The sequence below is a fragment of the Calypte anna genome, chromosome 1 (assembly GCF_003957555.1).
Source record: "Calypte anna isolate BGI_N300 chromosome 1, bCalAnn1_v1.p, whole genome shotgun sequence".
NCBI classification, from domain to species: domain Eukaryota; kingdom Metazoa; phylum Chordata; class Aves; order Apodiformes; family Trochilidae; genus Calypte; species Calypte anna.
In genome coordinates this window covers 147,149,197-147,166,982 of record NC_044244.1, presented here as the reverse complement: position 1 = coordinate 147,166,982, position 17,786 = coordinate 147,149,197, and the positions used below count along the sequence as shown (strand labels likewise).

General features: G+C 37.1%; 1 protein-coding gene across 1 annotated transcript in view; it reads left to right on the top strand.

Moving 5' to 3' along the window:
- IPO5 (importin 5) overlaps positions 1 to 17,786 on the top strand; it is a 44,507-nt gene that overhangs the window by 18,345 nt on the left and 8,376 nt on the right. Inside the window, exons 9-23 of the mRNA XM_030447744.1 lie at positions 1,771 to 1,858; positions 4,265 to 4,371; positions 6,705 to 6,829; positions 6,919 to 7,008; positions 7,096 to 7,269; positions 7,497 to 7,715; positions 8,936 to 9,019; positions 9,827 to 9,959; positions 10,051 to 10,172; positions 10,715 to 10,811; positions 11,305 to 11,477; positions 11,929 to 12,040; positions 12,646 to 12,701; positions 16,786 to 16,908; positions 17,525 to 17,744. Of these exons, the coding sequence (XP_030303604.1) occupies positions 1,771 to 1,858; positions 4,265 to 4,371; positions 6,705 to 6,829; positions 6,919 to 7,008; positions 7,096 to 7,269; positions 7,497 to 7,715; positions 8,936 to 9,019; positions 9,827 to 9,959; positions 10,051 to 10,172; positions 10,715 to 10,811; positions 11,305 to 11,477; positions 11,929 to 12,040; positions 12,646 to 12,701; positions 16,786 to 16,908; positions 17,525 to 17,744 (1,923 nt within the window). The remainder of the gene's footprint in view (positions 1 to 1,770; positions 1,859 to 4,264; positions 4,372 to 6,704; positions 6,830 to 6,918; positions 7,009 to 7,095; positions 7,270 to 7,496; positions 7,716 to 8,935; positions 9,020 to 9,826; positions 9,960 to 10,050; positions 10,173 to 10,714; positions 10,812 to 11,304; positions 11,478 to 11,928; positions 12,041 to 12,645; positions 12,702 to 16,785; positions 16,909 to 17,524; positions 17,745 to 17,786) is intronic.

The following is a 17,786-nucleotide window of genomic DNA, read 5'->3' as shown; positions in this document are numbered from 1 at the left end:
TTTAATAATTTCTATGTAAAACTACTTACTGACATCTATGTTTTAAACATCAAGAAGAAGCAACACATTTACAGGCTTTGGCAGGTTCTGGATATAATAATGGTCAGACAGCTTTGCATGACAGTTTGTTCTCAGCCTCTCTTGTTATTAGCCACAAACACCATGACATTGTATTTAGAAACATGTAGCATTTGTGGGAAATGATGTTTGACTTCCATATTTCAGAGGTGTGATGATGTATCTTTTTTCATGTTCATGTTAGAGTGTCTGTGTCTGAAAAGCTTCTGCACTATAATGCTTTTTTTTTTTTCTGAGAGGTATTTTCAATGACTAGTAAGTATATAAAATGCTGACATGTAAGCATCATGCCAGAGAGTTTATAGTGCCCATTAATTTATATTGATGTGTATATAAAAGCTCTAAAGGTTTTTGCAGCCGTGGTATAGTCTCTGACTGAAGATAAGTAGCACATTAAGCAAATCAGTCCATAATTACATCTTACTGCACAATGCTGTCAGTGAGCAATGATTTCTTCTCACATCAGTTGACCAGAGGTTTATCATCTTTCCAGATGTTTGGTGAGGTGAGTTTGCTTAGGTTTGTGCCTCTAAATTACAGTAGTTCTAAATATATTAGGAAATCCATCTGTTGGAGTACTTCTTATCAGGTGCAGTAAAGCTCATTGGCAGCATGGACTACTGGGTGTATATCGACTAGCTCTTGAGTTACATTGTCATAAAGGACAATCTGTGATGCCTTTCTTCAAGGTGTAGTAGACTGTTTTAAAAAGATTTTTAAAGCTCAAAGGTTTAGTATTTGATGGAAAAACTTTTTCTTAAGGAAAAGTGAAGCTTTTTTTTGCATAAATGATGTTGAATTCAAAAGACCGCTCAGAGTGATTAGTGTAATAGGAAGTAAAAAATACTTTAGAGAACCTTCCTTGCTCTGTATAAGGTGTACTTTTCACCCCTTGAGCCTCTGAAGTGCACAGCAGCACAGGCAGACTTAGATCACTGCACTCCTTGTTCCTGTGAGAACAACTTAGAATAGGTGTTGCTTATTGCATAGTAGTTGAACATCACTGTAAAGACAGTGAAATAGCCTCTAAAAAGACTTACACTGAGAAGAGCAAAGAGGATCAATCTACAAAGGCAGATAAAGAAAACTGGTGGATTATTATGTGCAAGATATTTTCATGATACGAAAGAAAAATTTATGTAAGTGGGGAAGAGTAAGTTTGAAATAATTACCTTACTGTAAAAATAAAGCTTTATGCTATTTGATCACTGTATGTATAGTTAACAGTTTTTCCTGTTAGTAAGACTAACAGATGAGTATTTTTTCCCATAATTATTGTAGTCTTGTTTATCAGTAAGTATTCAAAAGGTGATGTCAGTTTCAGCAAAATGCATTAAGTATATCTGAGTTCTTAAAAGATGTAACACTATTTTTAACTCTTTCAATGAATTTAGACTATTAAGGAATTCAGTTTTTGCAGTATTAAGCTTGCATTGCACTATGAGTCTTCATAAGAAATACACTCGATTCTTTTTTTTTTTTTTTTTTACTCCTGATTTGAATGTTTTGTAAGTTTTTTTTTGAAGGTCTGTTCTGAGTTATAAGATGGCACATTTTGGCAGTATTGGCTATCTGCTACTGGAGGAAGTTATTTTCCTGCAAAGATTTTTTGAAAGGAGAAAAGTTAAAATGTGTGCTTCTTATTTGAGAATATTTTAAGAAAGCTACCTGAGTTTAAAACTTTATTTTCAGTTCCTCAGATGTTAGCAATGATGGTTGACTTGGAAGAAGATGAAGATTGGGCAAATGCAGATGAACTTGAAGATGATGATTTTGACAGGTAATTATGAAACCAGATGTTTAAATATATTTTCAAGACTGTGTAGCTGAAGGCAGATTTTAAGTACAGGATGCAAATGACTGCAATACATTTTCTTTACTCAATTAGCTCTTCTAATTTTGTTCACTCAGTCATGAGTAGTATATATGACTGTTCTCAGACAGTTTGTATGCAGGTTATTTAGATACTATTCAGCAAGCAAGTGCATTCTGTCAGTATTCATATATTGGTGTTAGTTCTACAAGTTGCATGTTGTCTGGGTTTTGATTTATTGCTGAAGTGTATAGTGACTTCTAGACATCAGACATGTAAAAACACTTGCAAAGCTAATGCACAGGAATTTATGGAAGAACCTGCCTAATATCTTCTTGACTTGGAACACTTTTTTTTGTTCTCCTTGATTATGGATTTGAAAGTAAGCTGTCCTTTCTTCCCCATCTAACATGACAGACCAGATCCTTTTGATCTGTTTCATTTCCTCAATTTTAAAATTTTGCCATACAGGTAGAACTGTTGGCCACCACTTCATTCAGGTTTGTCAAGTACTTGAATTGTTTCATTCAGGTAAATTTCAGGGGATATAGCATATTAAAACTCAAATCCTCATTAAGCCTATCAGGGCGTTGGAAGTTCATTCAGGTGTCTTGCTTTAGGCAGCTTAGTAAGTACCCTGAACCATCCACTCGAGACATGCCATTTTCTCTTTAGTGTCAGCAGAACAGCTGCTCTTCTAAACACAAGTTAGCTGCCTCTGGGTTTTCAAGTGAAAACTTCTCTTTTTTTTTTTTGGTGCAACTAGAGTGAGCAAGGATCAGAAAGCAAGCTATGCTCAGCAACCTTAGCCTAAAGGAGAAATATAGCTCCTTTGGCCAGGTAATAGGGAGCTTGAGGTTTAGATACAAAATACAGGACATCATCTAATCACACATCTGGTGATTGTGTGTGTGCTGTTAGTTTTTTCTTTTATCAGGTTCACTTGTGTTACTGTGAGTTTCCTACCACTGAAGTTCACTTTTGTGGGGAGTTGTTGATAAGCTGATGTGTATTTGGACCTCTTTTGCTGCTTGAGTGTTTGTAGGTTCCTAAGACTGGAATTTCTGTGCAGTCTAAGAAACAGACAAATGACCATCAGGCTGTAGCCTAGCTAGGGTGTATTCTGGTCTGACCAAGGGGGATGTGAGTCAGCCAACACAAAAGCAACAGGGAATATTTTAGCATTTCCATTTTTTTGTTGCTCTGACTTCATAGAGCTGTGAAATTCTAAAGGAGGAAAAGGTTAATCCAGCTGCCTCTCTTCCTGTCAGAAGCCTTGCAAACATTGTAGGGAGGTGTGTGGTCATTTCTCTAAGCTTGGCTATCTTTATTTTTTCAAACAATGTATGAGTTAATGGTGAGAAGAAAGAGCTCAACTAACATAATTTCAGATGAAAGATGCCATTAACTGCAGTGAGTTTAATCTAAACCTGTGTACCCATGCTTTGTTGCTCTGCTGGTGATGTGTCTGTATGTTTGAACATGACTGATATGAAGAACAAATACAATACTGTCTGTCTGCACAAACAGCTTTTTTCACAGCATGTGAATTTCTACACTTGTTTATGGTTTTTAATGAATCTTGGAGATTCAAGCATAACAGTTTGAAGACCTCTGTTTCTGACCCAGTTGACTGATACTTTCAAGAAGAGGGATATTCATTCCTTCTGAACCATTACTCTGCTTTTCCATGAGCACGGGTGTCTAGGATGGACTGGGTATGGCTGGCACTGTAGTAACTCAAGGTTATCTGTGTCCTGGGAACTTTCTTGCTACTCTGTAGGGAATAATTCTGTTGGGTGGAACAAGTCACTTTACACAGATTGTTTGGTTGTTCCCAGTTCTGGAACTGGCTGAAAGTTACAAATTCCTCACCTGAAATGGATGTTTTCTGGCCGAGTTGTTGGGAAAGGAACATGCTATTAGAGTGTTAAAACAATGCAAGAAAGGTCTCTTCTCTGTCAAAGCTTGAATTCTGCTGGTTCACCTGATTCAGAGCAAATCTGAAGGGGTTTGCATTCCCATGACAGAAAGATGATGGCCAGTATTATTGTTTAATTATTGTGGATTTGGTTTCAGCTTTTTCAGTATGTGTTATTGGTAAGTAATTGAGTCAATACCTTCAGTACTAGTAGGGCCCAGGTTTGTTTGGAAGTAGACTACAAATAAATGTTTAGGCAGAGGCTAAGTAATAACTTTGTGGCTGGTGTGATTGCTTTTAAGCTTGGGTATGCTTTATTTACTTATAGGGGCTCGTGTTCAGAAGGCAAAAGTTTGAAGACTAGCACTGCAGGAAAAGGCATTTCTTTGTCCTGTTGGACTGTATTTTATTGTAGATATCAAACCACTGATATTTCTGTAACTTATATTTAGCAATGCAGTTGCTGGTGAGAGTGCACTGGACAGGATGGCATGTGGCCTTGGAGGAAAACTGGTTTTACCAATGATTAAAGAACATATTATGCAAATGCTTCAGAATCGTAAGTAGCTGCATTTTTCTCTTTGTTATGATTTCTCCTTTCCAGTAGTGTTGATACCTCTTCAATTTTCATATTTAGCTACTTCATACCTTCTGGTACCCTCCCACTTTTTATTTCAGCATCAAAACCTGTAAATGTTATGAACTGGAAGTTTAGACCTTTTCTTACACTGATTTATTAAGGTTATATACAATCCATTACAGCATTTTTCTGTGGATAGATGAGCAGATGTCAAAACCAAAACAGTACATTATTTCTTTTTCAATCTCACAGTGTACAAATTACATATAAATAACAGACCTTTTTTTTTTTCATCAGTATTTACATTACATTTTACTGTAAATCCATATACAGTGACTCTCAGTTCCTTAAGTGTTCCTAAATTGCTACTTGTGATTTTATAGATTTTTTTTTCTTCAGAAGTACTCCATTTAATTTTAATACTCTACAGTTCATACAGGAAAACTTGTTCCTTTTTTTTTCCCCTGTAATTTGATGGACCAGTATACAGAAGTCTGTGGTTGACTGTCTGTCTTTTGGTATGCTGATTTTAGTATTTGTTTCATGAGGTGGTTCCCTATGTTCTTATCAGTTGCTTTGTATGCTTCTTTTCCTCTTAAAATACCTGTGATGCTTGCTCAGGCAGTCATTCAAAAATGTTGTGCATTTGTTGCATGTGCTTGCACTTGACCTGTGCTTTGAGCATTTGAAGTAGAAAATAATGCAAAAGTTCTAGGTACTTTTCCTATCTTCATGATTTAAACCCCCATTCCAAATAGTACCATTACCATTTTGGATATGAAACACAGGGCTACCCAAGGTACCACCTGCAGAGTGTGAACACTTAAAAAGTCTGTTTGGGATGAAATTTTTTGGTAAAGATTATTTTATTATGGAAACAGACTAACCTGATGCTTCCAGTGATAATAGCTTCAAGGCTAGAAAATGCCTAGTTTTGTAGTACCCCCACAAAGGTGTGGAATCTTATGACTTGAGACCTGACTCTTGTGAAGGGAATGGCTGGTGCAATTGATGTCTGGTGCTTTCTTTCTGCTGGGTCAGAGCTTTCCATAACCAGTGATGCTTTCAGGAAGAGGGAAATGCAATAGATACTGGTTGGCTCAGAGGCTCTCACTGGTAGGGAGTTGGGAAGAAAGATAAAGACATTTAGATTAAAACATCATCAGTACTTAGAAATCAGACTTTCCCTTCTATTCCTGCTTATTTTTTTCACAAATGTTTATTTAAATAATAATTTAAAGCTTCTTGGGTTTGAAATAGTTATAGAGGTGGTCCAAACATGGTTACATTTCATATTAAGATACCTGAATTTAAAGTCCAGACTCTGTGTTAGTAGAAAAACAGTAAGAGGTGTAGGCTTAACTAGGAACATAAAATGAACTTAAATAGCACAAAATAAACTGCTTCTTCACTGTCCCTTCTGTCAAGAAGATCCTTCATCTCATCCTGATCAGAGGCTTGAGTGTCAGGATTCAAGTGCTCTGAACTGTGGTGGTGTTCAGTTTAATAAATAACCAGCAATAATGGAATCCAGCAATATTTTGGGAAAGAAGCTCTTGTTACATTCTTCTCTCACAGATTGTTTAATAAACCAGTTTCTTCTTCTGTTTTTCTTTTCTGTAATACCCATGGTTTCTAACAGAGAGAAAGATTCAGAAAACAATAAATAAAAGGAGTTGGGCTTTCTTGGATATTTCCTTTTCCTAAAGAAAAAAGTGTGAAGGATCATTTCAGCAATACTCACTAGCCTGAGAATAGGCTAGCAGGACTTAGAGGCAGGGAGAGCCATACCATCCCTCAATGGAATGTTACTGTTCTTAAACAGTCTTGGGGAGACAGCTGAAAAGTTTAGTACTTTTAGATTATTTACTTGTTTAAGTGTAGATGTTGTTGAATTCACTAGACCTTTTCCCCCTCCTGACCTAAAGAGGAAGGTATTGGCTGTCCTAATAACATTACAAAAATGTGGGAGAGGAAAAAAGAAATACTGTTATGTTTCTCTGGTTAGCTCATCTAATTAAAATGCAGTTCCCAGGTGATAGTATTATGTACATGCTTGTATTGGCATCTAAGAATTAATTTTTCTATGTCTGGATTAGGCCTAAATTAGATACTCAAATTTTTGTGCATCTCTGAAAGTATGTGTGAAGAAAAGTGAAAAATACTAAATTGAGTAGACACATCAATTTCCCTTCCCTCTTCTGTTCTTGGCTCTTTTTTCCTCCTGTCACACCTGAAAAAGTGATGTGTTTTTGAGGTGCTTTTTAGTTTCCAAAATGAATAACATTGTTTTCATTTTTGCTATTCTGTAGCTGACTGGAAATACAGACATGCTGGCTTGATGGCGCTCTCAGCCATCGGAGAAGGCTGCCACCAACAGATGGAGGGAATTTTAAATGAGATAGTTAATTTTGTTTTGCTATTCCTTCAGGATCCTGTGAGTATAATTCTGTTAATGATTTAAAAGTGTTTTTATTTCTGCCCTCATTAGTACTTGTTAACTGTTTGAGGGAAATACTTTTTCAGCATCCAAGAGTAAGATACGCTGCTTGTAATGCGATTGGACAAATGGCAACTGACTTTGCACCTGGTTTTCAGAAGAAATTTCATGAGAAGGCAAGTAGTAGAACAGGGGGGGGAAAAAACAGTGGTAAAGTTGTCCCCTTCAGAAACATGCTTTTCTGAAGATAATTTGTTTTGCAGGTTATAGCAGCTCTCCTGCAAACTATGGAGGATCAAGGCAACCAGCGTGTTCAAGCCCATGCAGCTGCAGCGCTCATAAACTTCACAGAAGATTGTCCCAAGTCACTACTTATTCCATACTTGGATAATCTAGTGAAGCATCTTCATTCCACTATGGTGATAAAATTGCAAGAGGTATAATGTGCCAAACAAATTGTTGCATAGAGGGGTAACTTTGTCACATAGGTAGAATAAGTATAGCTGAACTAAGATTTCTGAAATAAGCCAGTAAACATATCTATTGGTGTTGGTCTAAACTGATAAGAACTAGGATACATACAAGAGCAGATTTTTGCATTTGGCATGCTTTTAAGTAAAATATGTGCTTTGAAATGTAACACCTTGTTCTCCCTCTTTTCAAGTTGATACAGAAAGGCACTAAGCTAGTTTTGGAGCAAGTTGTGACTTCAATTGCATCAGTTGCAGATACAGCGGAAGAGAAGTTTGTTCCCTATTATGACTTATTTATGCCTTCTTTAAAACACATTGTTGAGAATGCAGTTCAGAAGGAATTGAGACTTCTACGAGGAAAGACTATTGAATGCATCAGCCTAATTGGTCTTGCTGTTGGTAAAGAAAAGGTAAGCTTAGATCTTTCTAATAGACAATATATTTTTAAATGCCTTTGTTCTTTGCAGTATTAACTTTCACTTATATTAAGTTGTTAAACATAGATCTGTGTTGTTGATTTCTGTGCTTGTCTGCCTGTTTTCATTTCTGGGGTGACTGTCTTGCTGCTTAGAGTTGCAAATTCAGAACAGAATCTTAGGAAAATCTTACGAGTTAAGTTATTCTTGTCACTGAACAATGTTGAAAGCATTTTTTCTTTTTAATTTTTTTTTGTTCTTAAGAGAAATGCAGGATCATCTCATTGAGGCAGTATCAAAATAGTGACTGAAATGTATGTTCAGAGGAACCTTACATAGTTTTTGTATGCGGATTCCTGAAAAAGTTTACTTGAGCTTGTAACAGAACTTGAAATACTTGTTTGTCATGAGGTTTCATGTGTTTGGCAGGTTTGGGTTTTTTTTTTTTTGGTAAGGTGGTTAAAACATGTCTCAAAGTACTGAGAAACAACTGTAAAGGACTATATAAGGGTCTAAGTGGTGTTCTGATAGCAAGTTAGCATTATGGTTTGCAGATTTTCATTTCATTGAGTGAAGAAAACAAAAAATCACATTTCAAAATAATGTGATGTAGGCAGTATGAAAAAACAAAGAGCACCCTTCCCCCCCACCAAAAATTACCAGTCCTTTCCTTTGAATTTGAAGGACTACCAGTAGGCTTATCAATCCTGCAACTAAACTTTAAATCCTTTGATCGTAACTGCTGTTAAAATCATTATTGGAGGACTACTGGGAGCATGGGAAGGGAAGATATGGGAGGTTTGAGCATTGGGGCATCTGATGTGACCTAAAATGTTACTAGGTCACGAGTAAGTAGCTTATGCTGTCAGCTTTTCTTCCATTTCCATAAAGGAGTCAAAATCATGAGGCAGATAGGTGGGAAAGTTAGAATTGTCAGGTATTTTTTTTAGTATTAGTATTTATTTATGTAGTGCTTTATTTTAAATAGTTCTCTACTTTCAAGTATATAAACAGGTATAGTGAAACTTACGAATAACTTGGTAATGCCTCCAGGAGAAGAACTTGTGTTTTCACTTTTATCTACATTTCAGTCTATTTTCAGCTTTAGTTTGTGTCTTGATAGCGTGTTGGACTAGTGTCTTAACACCAAACAATTTAATATGCAAGTCATTTTAATTTGCCTTTAAAAACATATAGTTGTTTCCTGTATCTAGTTTATGCAGGATGCATCAGATGTAATGCAGCTGTTATTGAAGACACAGACAGACTTCAGTGATCTAGAAGATGATGATCCACAGGTATGTTAAGATTGTATCTTTATATTACATAGCTCATTGGTTAGGATTTAAAATGTTCTTTGTAAATTTGATGGTACTGCCCCCGCCCCATGTAATTACAACTTCAGACTAATTGTTCAGCAAGTCTTAAATAAACTGTAGCCCTAAAATGGCCTTAGAATCTTTCACAGAAGTGTGTTGAGGAAATGAAATTTCCAGGACCTATACTTGCTGTATAAATTTCAGCATGTGGGTAATAGTTCCTTGTCTATTATTTACTACTTTGTTTGGCACTGTGTGACCTATTCCCTTGCTGTCATCATCTTATAAATAGCTCATCAAGACTTGTTAGACAGCTGTTCTAATGAGTGGAGAGCTATTTTGGCTTGTGCATCTGAAAACAAATACTCCTCTAAAAACAGCAGTACTGCACTCTTTTTTGCTTTATTTGCTTTTTTAATTTTTTCAGAAATGGGGCTCAGTATCATTTAAATTCAGGAAATTACTCATTTCAGAAATAAATTTACTTTTCAAGACAGTTGTGATTATCTTACAAGTACATCTTTTACTGTCACATTTTTACATGTATAGCAACTTAGATCAGAGGTACTGTCAATGCATAATAAAGACTTGGGACAGATCTTTTGAAGATGCAGTTTTATACGGATTGCATAGTAGATGAGTTCTCTCTGCAATAAGTTTTAGGCACCACTGGCAAATTCTTTGTAAGAAGTCTTACTGCATAATGTTCTTCCTTTATGCTTTCCTTTTAAGTATGCATCAATATAAAGTGTGGGACATGAAAATTCCAACTCTTCTCTTTTGTAGATTTCTTACATGATCTCAGCATGGGCCAGGATGTGTAAAATTCTTGGAAAGGAATTTCAGCAGTACCTTCCTGTTGTCATGGGACCTTTGATGAAAACTGCATCCATTAAACCTGAAGTAGCTCTTTTAGACAGTACGTTTTAAGATAATGTTTTGCTTAAATACTGCAATAAATTATTTTGGAGCACTCTTAGATTAATTTTTTTTCCCCCTCTGTATAACAGCACAAGATATGGAGAATATGAGTGACGATGATGGTTGGGAATTTGTAAACCTAGGAGATCAGCAAAGTTTTGGAATTAAAACTGCAGGCCTTGAAGAAAAAGCAACAGCATGCCAGATGCTGGTGAGTAATAGGACAGTTTTGAGGATTTGGATATTGCTGGACAATAGAGTCTGAATCCAAAATCTGTAACAAGAAATACTATTTATAGTATCAAATGGTTTTTCTGGGTGATGGTGTTAAGTTTGAATTTCAGACACTTCATTGACTGTGGCTTATTTGATTAAAAAGAATTTCTTTAGTTTGGAGCTTCAGTTTTTAGGATGTCAAGGTAGGCTTGATTTTTTTGCTTGATTTTTTTTTTTTCTTCACTAGCAAAATTTTAGAGTAATAGATGTTAAAGAGTAGTTTCTTTTTGCAAATGTTCATGTTTCTGAATTTGATTTGAAATGTACATGCATATTCTAGGAGTGAGAACTCATGCTGCTATCAGGGTTTCTTAAAATACTGCAGTGCAGAGGATATTTAAATGGATTATTGCATGTTTTGGAAAAGAAATTTGAAAGACTTAAACTTGTGAAGATCTTTCTTATCATTACATAATTGAAAAATATTAGTAACACTATTTTAATTTAAAGGTGGCATTTCCATGCTTTGTGTTTCAGGTTTGCTATGCAAAAGAGCTAAAAGAGGGATTTGTGGAGTACACAGAGCAAGTTGTAAAGCTGATGGTTCCTCTGCTGAAGTTCTATTTCCATGATGATATCCTATTAACGAATTCTACTGTGAAAATGGAAACTTTCTTTGGAAGAACTTAAAGTCCTGTTTTCCTAAATGAGTTGAAAGTGTTTGTGTTAAAATATTCTGTTGCTTTATGGCAGAAATTGTTTCTAAGAACATTGTTCTGCAGAGTATTTTGGGCAATGTATCCTACTTTTTCCCCTAGTTCCCTTTCAAATAAGCATGTCTGATTTAAAGGAAAAGAGTAGAGAAAGTGATGTTTGTACCAGGAGTGGAGAACTTGAGTAGCTTTTCAGTCATGGCCTTGAAACAGGCTTGAAACAACTTTTAAATAGCAGTTTAATTTTCTTAGTAGCTTAATCTATATCTAAGAAGTTAAGTACAGTGGACGGTAATAAAAAAAACCCAACAGTCTCAGGTAGAAAACTGAATTAACTTCACTATGGTAGTGGGTGCTTAAATTCTAAGCACTTTATTGTTGGCCTTTCTTGTTTTCTTTCCTTAATAATGAAACGTGTTCGAGTGGCAGCAGCTGAGTCAATGCCCCTCCTTCTCGAATGTGCCAGAGTTCGTGGGCCAGAGTACCTCACACAGATGTGGCACTTCATGTGTGATGCTCTCATCAAAGCCATTGGGACAGAACCAGATTCAGATGTTCTTTCAGAAATAATGCATTCTTTTGCAAAGGTAACTTTCTTCCTTGCAAATATTGTGGCATTACTGTTTGTAGCTTTTTGTTGGGAAGAAAAGATAAGTGCTTGATATTTATTTAAATGCCTGGAAGAAATGCAGTGCTTCCTTTGTTTGAATTTCAATTTGACTGTAAATGTTGTTATAGCCAATGGGAAAATTTAGTTGATTTTTTTTTTTTCCCAAAGGATCAAAACACTGAAGTATTAACCTAAAATAATTACCAAAATTGTTCATTTTAGCTGAAAACCCCTAAGTTATGTGTATGGAAAGTATGGTGGTACTTGCATAATTTGAGCATTGATTACAAAAAGAATGTTCTTTTGGTATTATTTCTCCAAATGATCATTTAGTGCAGAGCATATGTTAGTGTCTTCTGTGTTATTAGATTTGATTGAGACTCCTCATGTAACTTAAAGTTGAAAAACTGATCATTTTATTTCACTAGTGCATTGAGGTAATGGGAGATGGATGCCTTAACAATGAACACTTTGAAGAACTTGGAGGAATATTGAAAGGAAAACTAGAAGAGCACTTTAAAAATCAAGAATTAAGGCAGGGTAAGATTACACACATTCCTGTTAACATATGATAATGGCTGTTCTTCAGAGCAGAATTTTTAATAATTCCTGAACACACACAGAGAAGCTTGGATCAGTTTTAATTTATGTATTTTGGTAAGATAGTTGGGTTTTGGAACAATGCAGTCCATCTGTTATTTGTAAGTTCTGGGAGTATGAAAATGACAGTTTGCAGAAATACTGGAGTTTAATCAGAAGTTGGACAGATTTACTTGGAGGCAATGCACATGTCTACGGTGGTGTCATTTTTGTCTTTGGTTTTATTTTTCATCTGCAGTCTTTGCAGTTTTCTTAAAACAATGGTAGTTTTTTGTTACTGTGCACTTCCTGTCCATGTGGACAAGCTGGTGTATTGCTTTCTATTTCATGTGCTTTTACACATTCTTAAACTGAACAGTATCACTATACTTGTTTTCCTGTGAATGCTCTGAAGCTTTTTAAAGACCAAAAAATCCTGTTGCATCTTTAGCTGTTGTTTCCTGTTTTCAAAATCTGTTTCTGCGTAGTTTTTTGCCTCTCACAGGCTTCTTTGGCATTTGTAGAAATGCTAAAGCCATGTTTTAATATTTGGTTTTTTAATTTAGTGAAAAGACAAGATGAAGACTACGATGAACAAGTTGAAGAGTCATTACAAGATGAAGTAAGTTCATTTGTGGAGTTTTTTCACTCATGAAGTACCAGGATGGAAATACATTACACAGATATGCTGTACCACTCAGTAGTGCATCCTCAGAATTATTTATTCCTGGAAGAATGTCCTGTTACCATATTACTTCAAAAATTCCAGTAATTCCAGTCACACTACATATGTGAATTAGAAAATGCAAAGTGTTTCTTCAGTATACTGAAGGCAGAAGTTCAGGATATAGCTATTAATTTTCCTCATCTCTCAAGCAGTTCTTAGATTACTTCAAATAGTCTGCTGTCAAATGATGGAGCAGTGGTAATTTAAGGCATAGTCCTGCTGACTTTTTATTTTTGCCTTATGACAGGTAGCTTTTAACCTTGAGCATGTCTCAGATACCTACCTACATCTCTGACATTTCAGGTTAAGGGCTGTCTCAAAAAGAATAGACTTAAAATAGTATCAGAGGAGGACAACAAGATGCATAGCAGGCATAATGTGTTTGTTTGTGGGAGAACAACCAAGTGCTACTTAACCTGCTAAGATACCAAACTGACTTTTTAATTTGAAGTGGAGGTGGCTGTAGAAAAACTATGATACTTCTATCAAATCTTCATTTATATTGAGAGAGTAATAAAGAATGATAAGCCACTGCTGCTCATAGCATGAAACATTAAGGATAGGAAATTTTTTGACACACAATTCAAGTGTGAAACTTTTGAAGTTGGATTATGAAGCTTGTTTACAGCTTTACCTGGTGAACAGTCCAGAATATATCTTACCAGACCATGCACCTATATGTAAATACTTTCTTAAATAACAATGCAGTTCTTGAGCCCCTTTCCTTTGGGAATATTAGGCCAGCGTTCAGAAGGATAAATTTCTGGTGCCTACATCCTACTTGGGATAAAAAAAATACAAATCTCAAGTTCTGGTCCAGGAACATTTCCTCATTTTCCTCCCTTTCTAATTTGTAGTGGTCACTGGTCATTCTTGTAGACAGCTAGTTAGGAGGCTTCTTATCTTTTTCTTCTTATGTGTCACTCTGTACTGATAATGAGAGAAAATGCTATCAAGCAGCAAATTCAGAAAAGCTGAGTCCATACTCTGCAACAGAATTGCAAGGCATTTTAAAAAATGCTATATATGTATTTGACCTCCCTGATGCTTTTTTGAAGACTTGTCTGCAATACCCTTGGGAAGGCAGGGTAGGATCAGAATGTCACCTGCTGTATGGACAGAATTAGCATATGGTAATGGTGACATTTAGATATATACCTTTGGTCCCACAGTGTGTTTATGTAGCTCTTATCTCAAGGTAGCAGAAATACAGGAGCATGAAGAAATCATGAAAGATATTGAAACAGTAGTTTCAATAAGATACCCAGACACAGCCCTAATTTAGGCAATAACTAAACTGCTGATTTGATGGAGGGTAGGAGAAGGCATGCACTAAGCCACTGTTATGCTGTTCCCCCAAGCCTCTGTTATCCGGTATTAGTAAATAGGCAGGCAATACCAGACCAGGTGGACTGTGTGATGTCCTGCAGCAGTTCTCTACTTCTGTTTTCATTTATATGAATGCCCCAGAACTAATTGCTTGAATTGTTCCTTGACAATGCAGAAGTTGTCTAAATAGGGAAGGTTTAAATACCCAGTTATGGGAAGCTGCCAGTTGTATGAGAAATGTTTACTAGTTTCTCACTAGGGACCAGAAACTACCCTTATTCTGTTTTCCCTGCTTGTTAAAATATAAATAATTAAAGGAACCATATTGAGTATAACAGAACTTTTTTAGAACTAAGTTCAAGGGATTTCCCAACACAAACATGTCCAGGGAACAATCCTTGCCTACAGATAAGACATGAAATGGTGGCTGTATCTGAACTGAGGATCTTTACTTCACCAATTTGATGCATTCATTGGATGTGGTGAAAAATGAAGTTAAGCCTTAAGAGGAGAGGATTAATATTCCTTATATTTTTGCCACAAACTTCTGTCACAAAGGCAGTCATCCACTTACTTTTCAATAAAAGCTTGTTACAGTATTTGTAAGGTGTGGAAGGGAAAATGGGCCTTCTGTTTTCTGTAAAGGGAATTCACTGAAGCAGTAAATTGCGTGAGTCAGTGTTTGTCTTGATAAAATTATTCTGTCCCTGAAAATTGTTTTAGGTGATTGACTATTAGCTATTGACTTCTGATTGTAAATAGAGTAAAATAGAAGTGGGTCAGTCAGTTGGTCTGACTCTGTGCCTAGGAAAATCATGAAGAAGGTTTTCCTGGAAGCTAAGTCAAGGCACATGGAAGACAGGGAGGTGATTACTGATAGCTGATGATCACAAAGGGCAAATGATGTCCAGCTAATCTGGTGGCTTTTATTATGGTGTGCCTGTGTTGGTGGATTAAAGAAGAGTAACTGATGTCACATGCCTTGACTTCTGTTAGACCTTTTGACACAGTCCCACACAACAACCTGGTCATGAAATTGAAGAGATAGGAATTTGATGAACTCTGCAGTGAATAAGGAATTGGCTGGGTGGCAGTGTCTAAAGAGTTGCATTCCATAGCTCTTGTCCAAATGGAGTTGAGTGAGAAGGGGTGTCCTTTGGGAGTCTGTACTGGGACCAGTACTATTCAGTGTCTTTATTAATGACATAGGTAGTGGGATTGAGTGCACCCCCAGCAAGTTTTCAGATGACACCAATCTGAGTGGTGCAGTTGATGTACTGGAGGCAAGGGATGCCTGGACAGGCTTGAGAGGTGGGCCCATGCCAACTTCATGAAGGTCAATAAGGGCAAGTCACAAGGTCCTGCATTTGGGCTGGGACAGTAGTAGAATCATAGAATTTCAGGTTGGAAGGAAACTCAAGGATCACCTGGCCCAACCCTTCTAATATTCTTGTTTATATGATATGTCTCAGCACCCTGTCGAGCTGAGTTTTAAAACTTTCCAAAGTGGGGGAATCCACCACTTCCCCTGGGAGACCATTCCTGTGTCTGACTGTCCTCATAGTGAAAAATTTTCCTCTTGTGTCCAAAAGGAATCTCCCCAGAAGCAACTTGTGCCCATTGCCCTTTGTCTTGTCTATGTGACTCCTTGTAAATAGGGAGTCCCCATCTTCTTTGTAGCTGCCCCCTTTGAATACTGGAACATCATAATAAGGTCTCCCCTAACCCTTCCCTTCTCAAAGCAGAATAAACCCAGTTTTCTCAGCCTCTCATCACATGGTAGGTGCTCTCATCCTCTGGTCGTCTTCGTAGCTCCTCTCTATGGACCCTCTCCAGCCTGTCCGCATCCCTTTTGTACAGGGGGGACCAAAACTGAATGCAGTACTCCAGGTGTGGTCTGACAAGTGTCAGGTAGAGAGGGTTGATGATTCTGTCATCCCCAATATTGGTATTGGCTGGAGGATTAACTAAGGGATACAGAGGAGCACTTTGGAGAAAGACTTGTGAATACTGGTGGATGAAAAAATTGCACATTCATTGGCAATGTCTGCTGTCAGCCTAGGAAGAAATCTAGTTCTTGGGCTGCATCTAAAGGGTTGTGACCAGCATGGCAAGGGAGGTGATTTTCCCTCTCTGCTCTTGAGAGACCTCATCTCAACATCCACCTCTGGGTCCCCAGTACAAAGGGTACATGGACCTATTGGAGTGGATCCAGAGAAAAGGACCACAAAAAAGTTTAGAGAGCTGGAGCCCCTCTCCTGTGACAAAAGGCTGAGAGAATTTGGGTTGTTCAGCCTGGAGAAGAGAAGGCTTCAGGGAGACCTGATTGCAGACTTTCAATATTTATAAAAGACTTACATGGAAGATGGAGAGAGACCTTTTACTGGGGCGTAGTAGTGATGGGACAAGGGCAGCAGTTTTAACCTGGTTTAAATTGAACATAAGGATTTTTTTTCAAAATCCTTTCCAATTGATGTTCCTGTCATACTGTGATTGCACCAAGAGTTAGAAAGCAGCAGACTTAAAAGACTTGGCTTTACAAAACCAAATAGTTTTAAACAACTTTATTCCATTAATTCAGAGGCTTGAGTATTTCATGTGACTTTCAAAGATCCCTAGCCTCATGTGAGCTATATCCCTTTCCTATCAGGATGACAGTGACGTTTATATTTTGACTAAAGTATCGGACATTTTGCACTCAATATTCAGCAGTTACAAGGAGAAGGTACTGCCATGGTTTGAGAGACTACTTCCACTAATTGTCAACCTAATTGTAAGTACCTTGTTTTCATTTGACTTGGATTATAATTTTTTTTTCTGATGTGTTTAATAGGCCTTCCATACTGAAAAGCTGCTTGGTAGATAGAATGTAGCAATAACTGTTTTACAAAATAGAAGCAGTTGAAGGTTTATTACAGATCAAGGATGAAGTTGTTACCCTGTGCTTTTTGAACAGCTGCACTCCTGTGCTGATTCTGATTTCTGTGTTGTGAGACCCAGGATCATTGACACACACACACAACTGTTTTGAGAAATTTAATTTGCCTGAGAGTGTCAGATACTCGCTAAAATGGAGTTTAGGATGAGGGCCAAAAAAGTGTTGCAGAGTAGTTGGGGAAAATTGAGGCTGAAATATGGAGTGTGAAATAGAGGGTTTAGCCTAAAATAATTTTTCTTCTAATCAGCTTAGCTGAGTTTTGTTTTGTTTGTGGTAGTGCTGCACATAGCACTACAGAAAATTGTGTTTGTAAGATGAAATTTAATCCAGGAAGGTGTCTTACAAAAGTAATAGACCACTGTTATTATGGTTGTTCTGTTGATGTAATCATTGACTGTACAAAAAGTAACCAGTTTTAAGGTGACTTAAACGTTGCCTGTTTTTGCTGCAGTGTTCACATAGGCCGTGGGCAGACAGGCAGTGGGGGCTTTGCATTTTTGATGATATTGTAGAGCACTGCAGCCCCTCTTCATTCAAGTACGCCGAGTGCTTCCTGAGGCCAATGTTGGAGTCAATATGTGACACCAGCCCAGAGGTGAGGCAAGCAGCTGCCTATGGTGTTGGAGTTATGGCACAGTTTGGTGGAGACAGCTATCGTCCTTATTGCACAGGTAAAATGATTTTAACGTGTGATTCTGGCAAAGGGTGTGTGT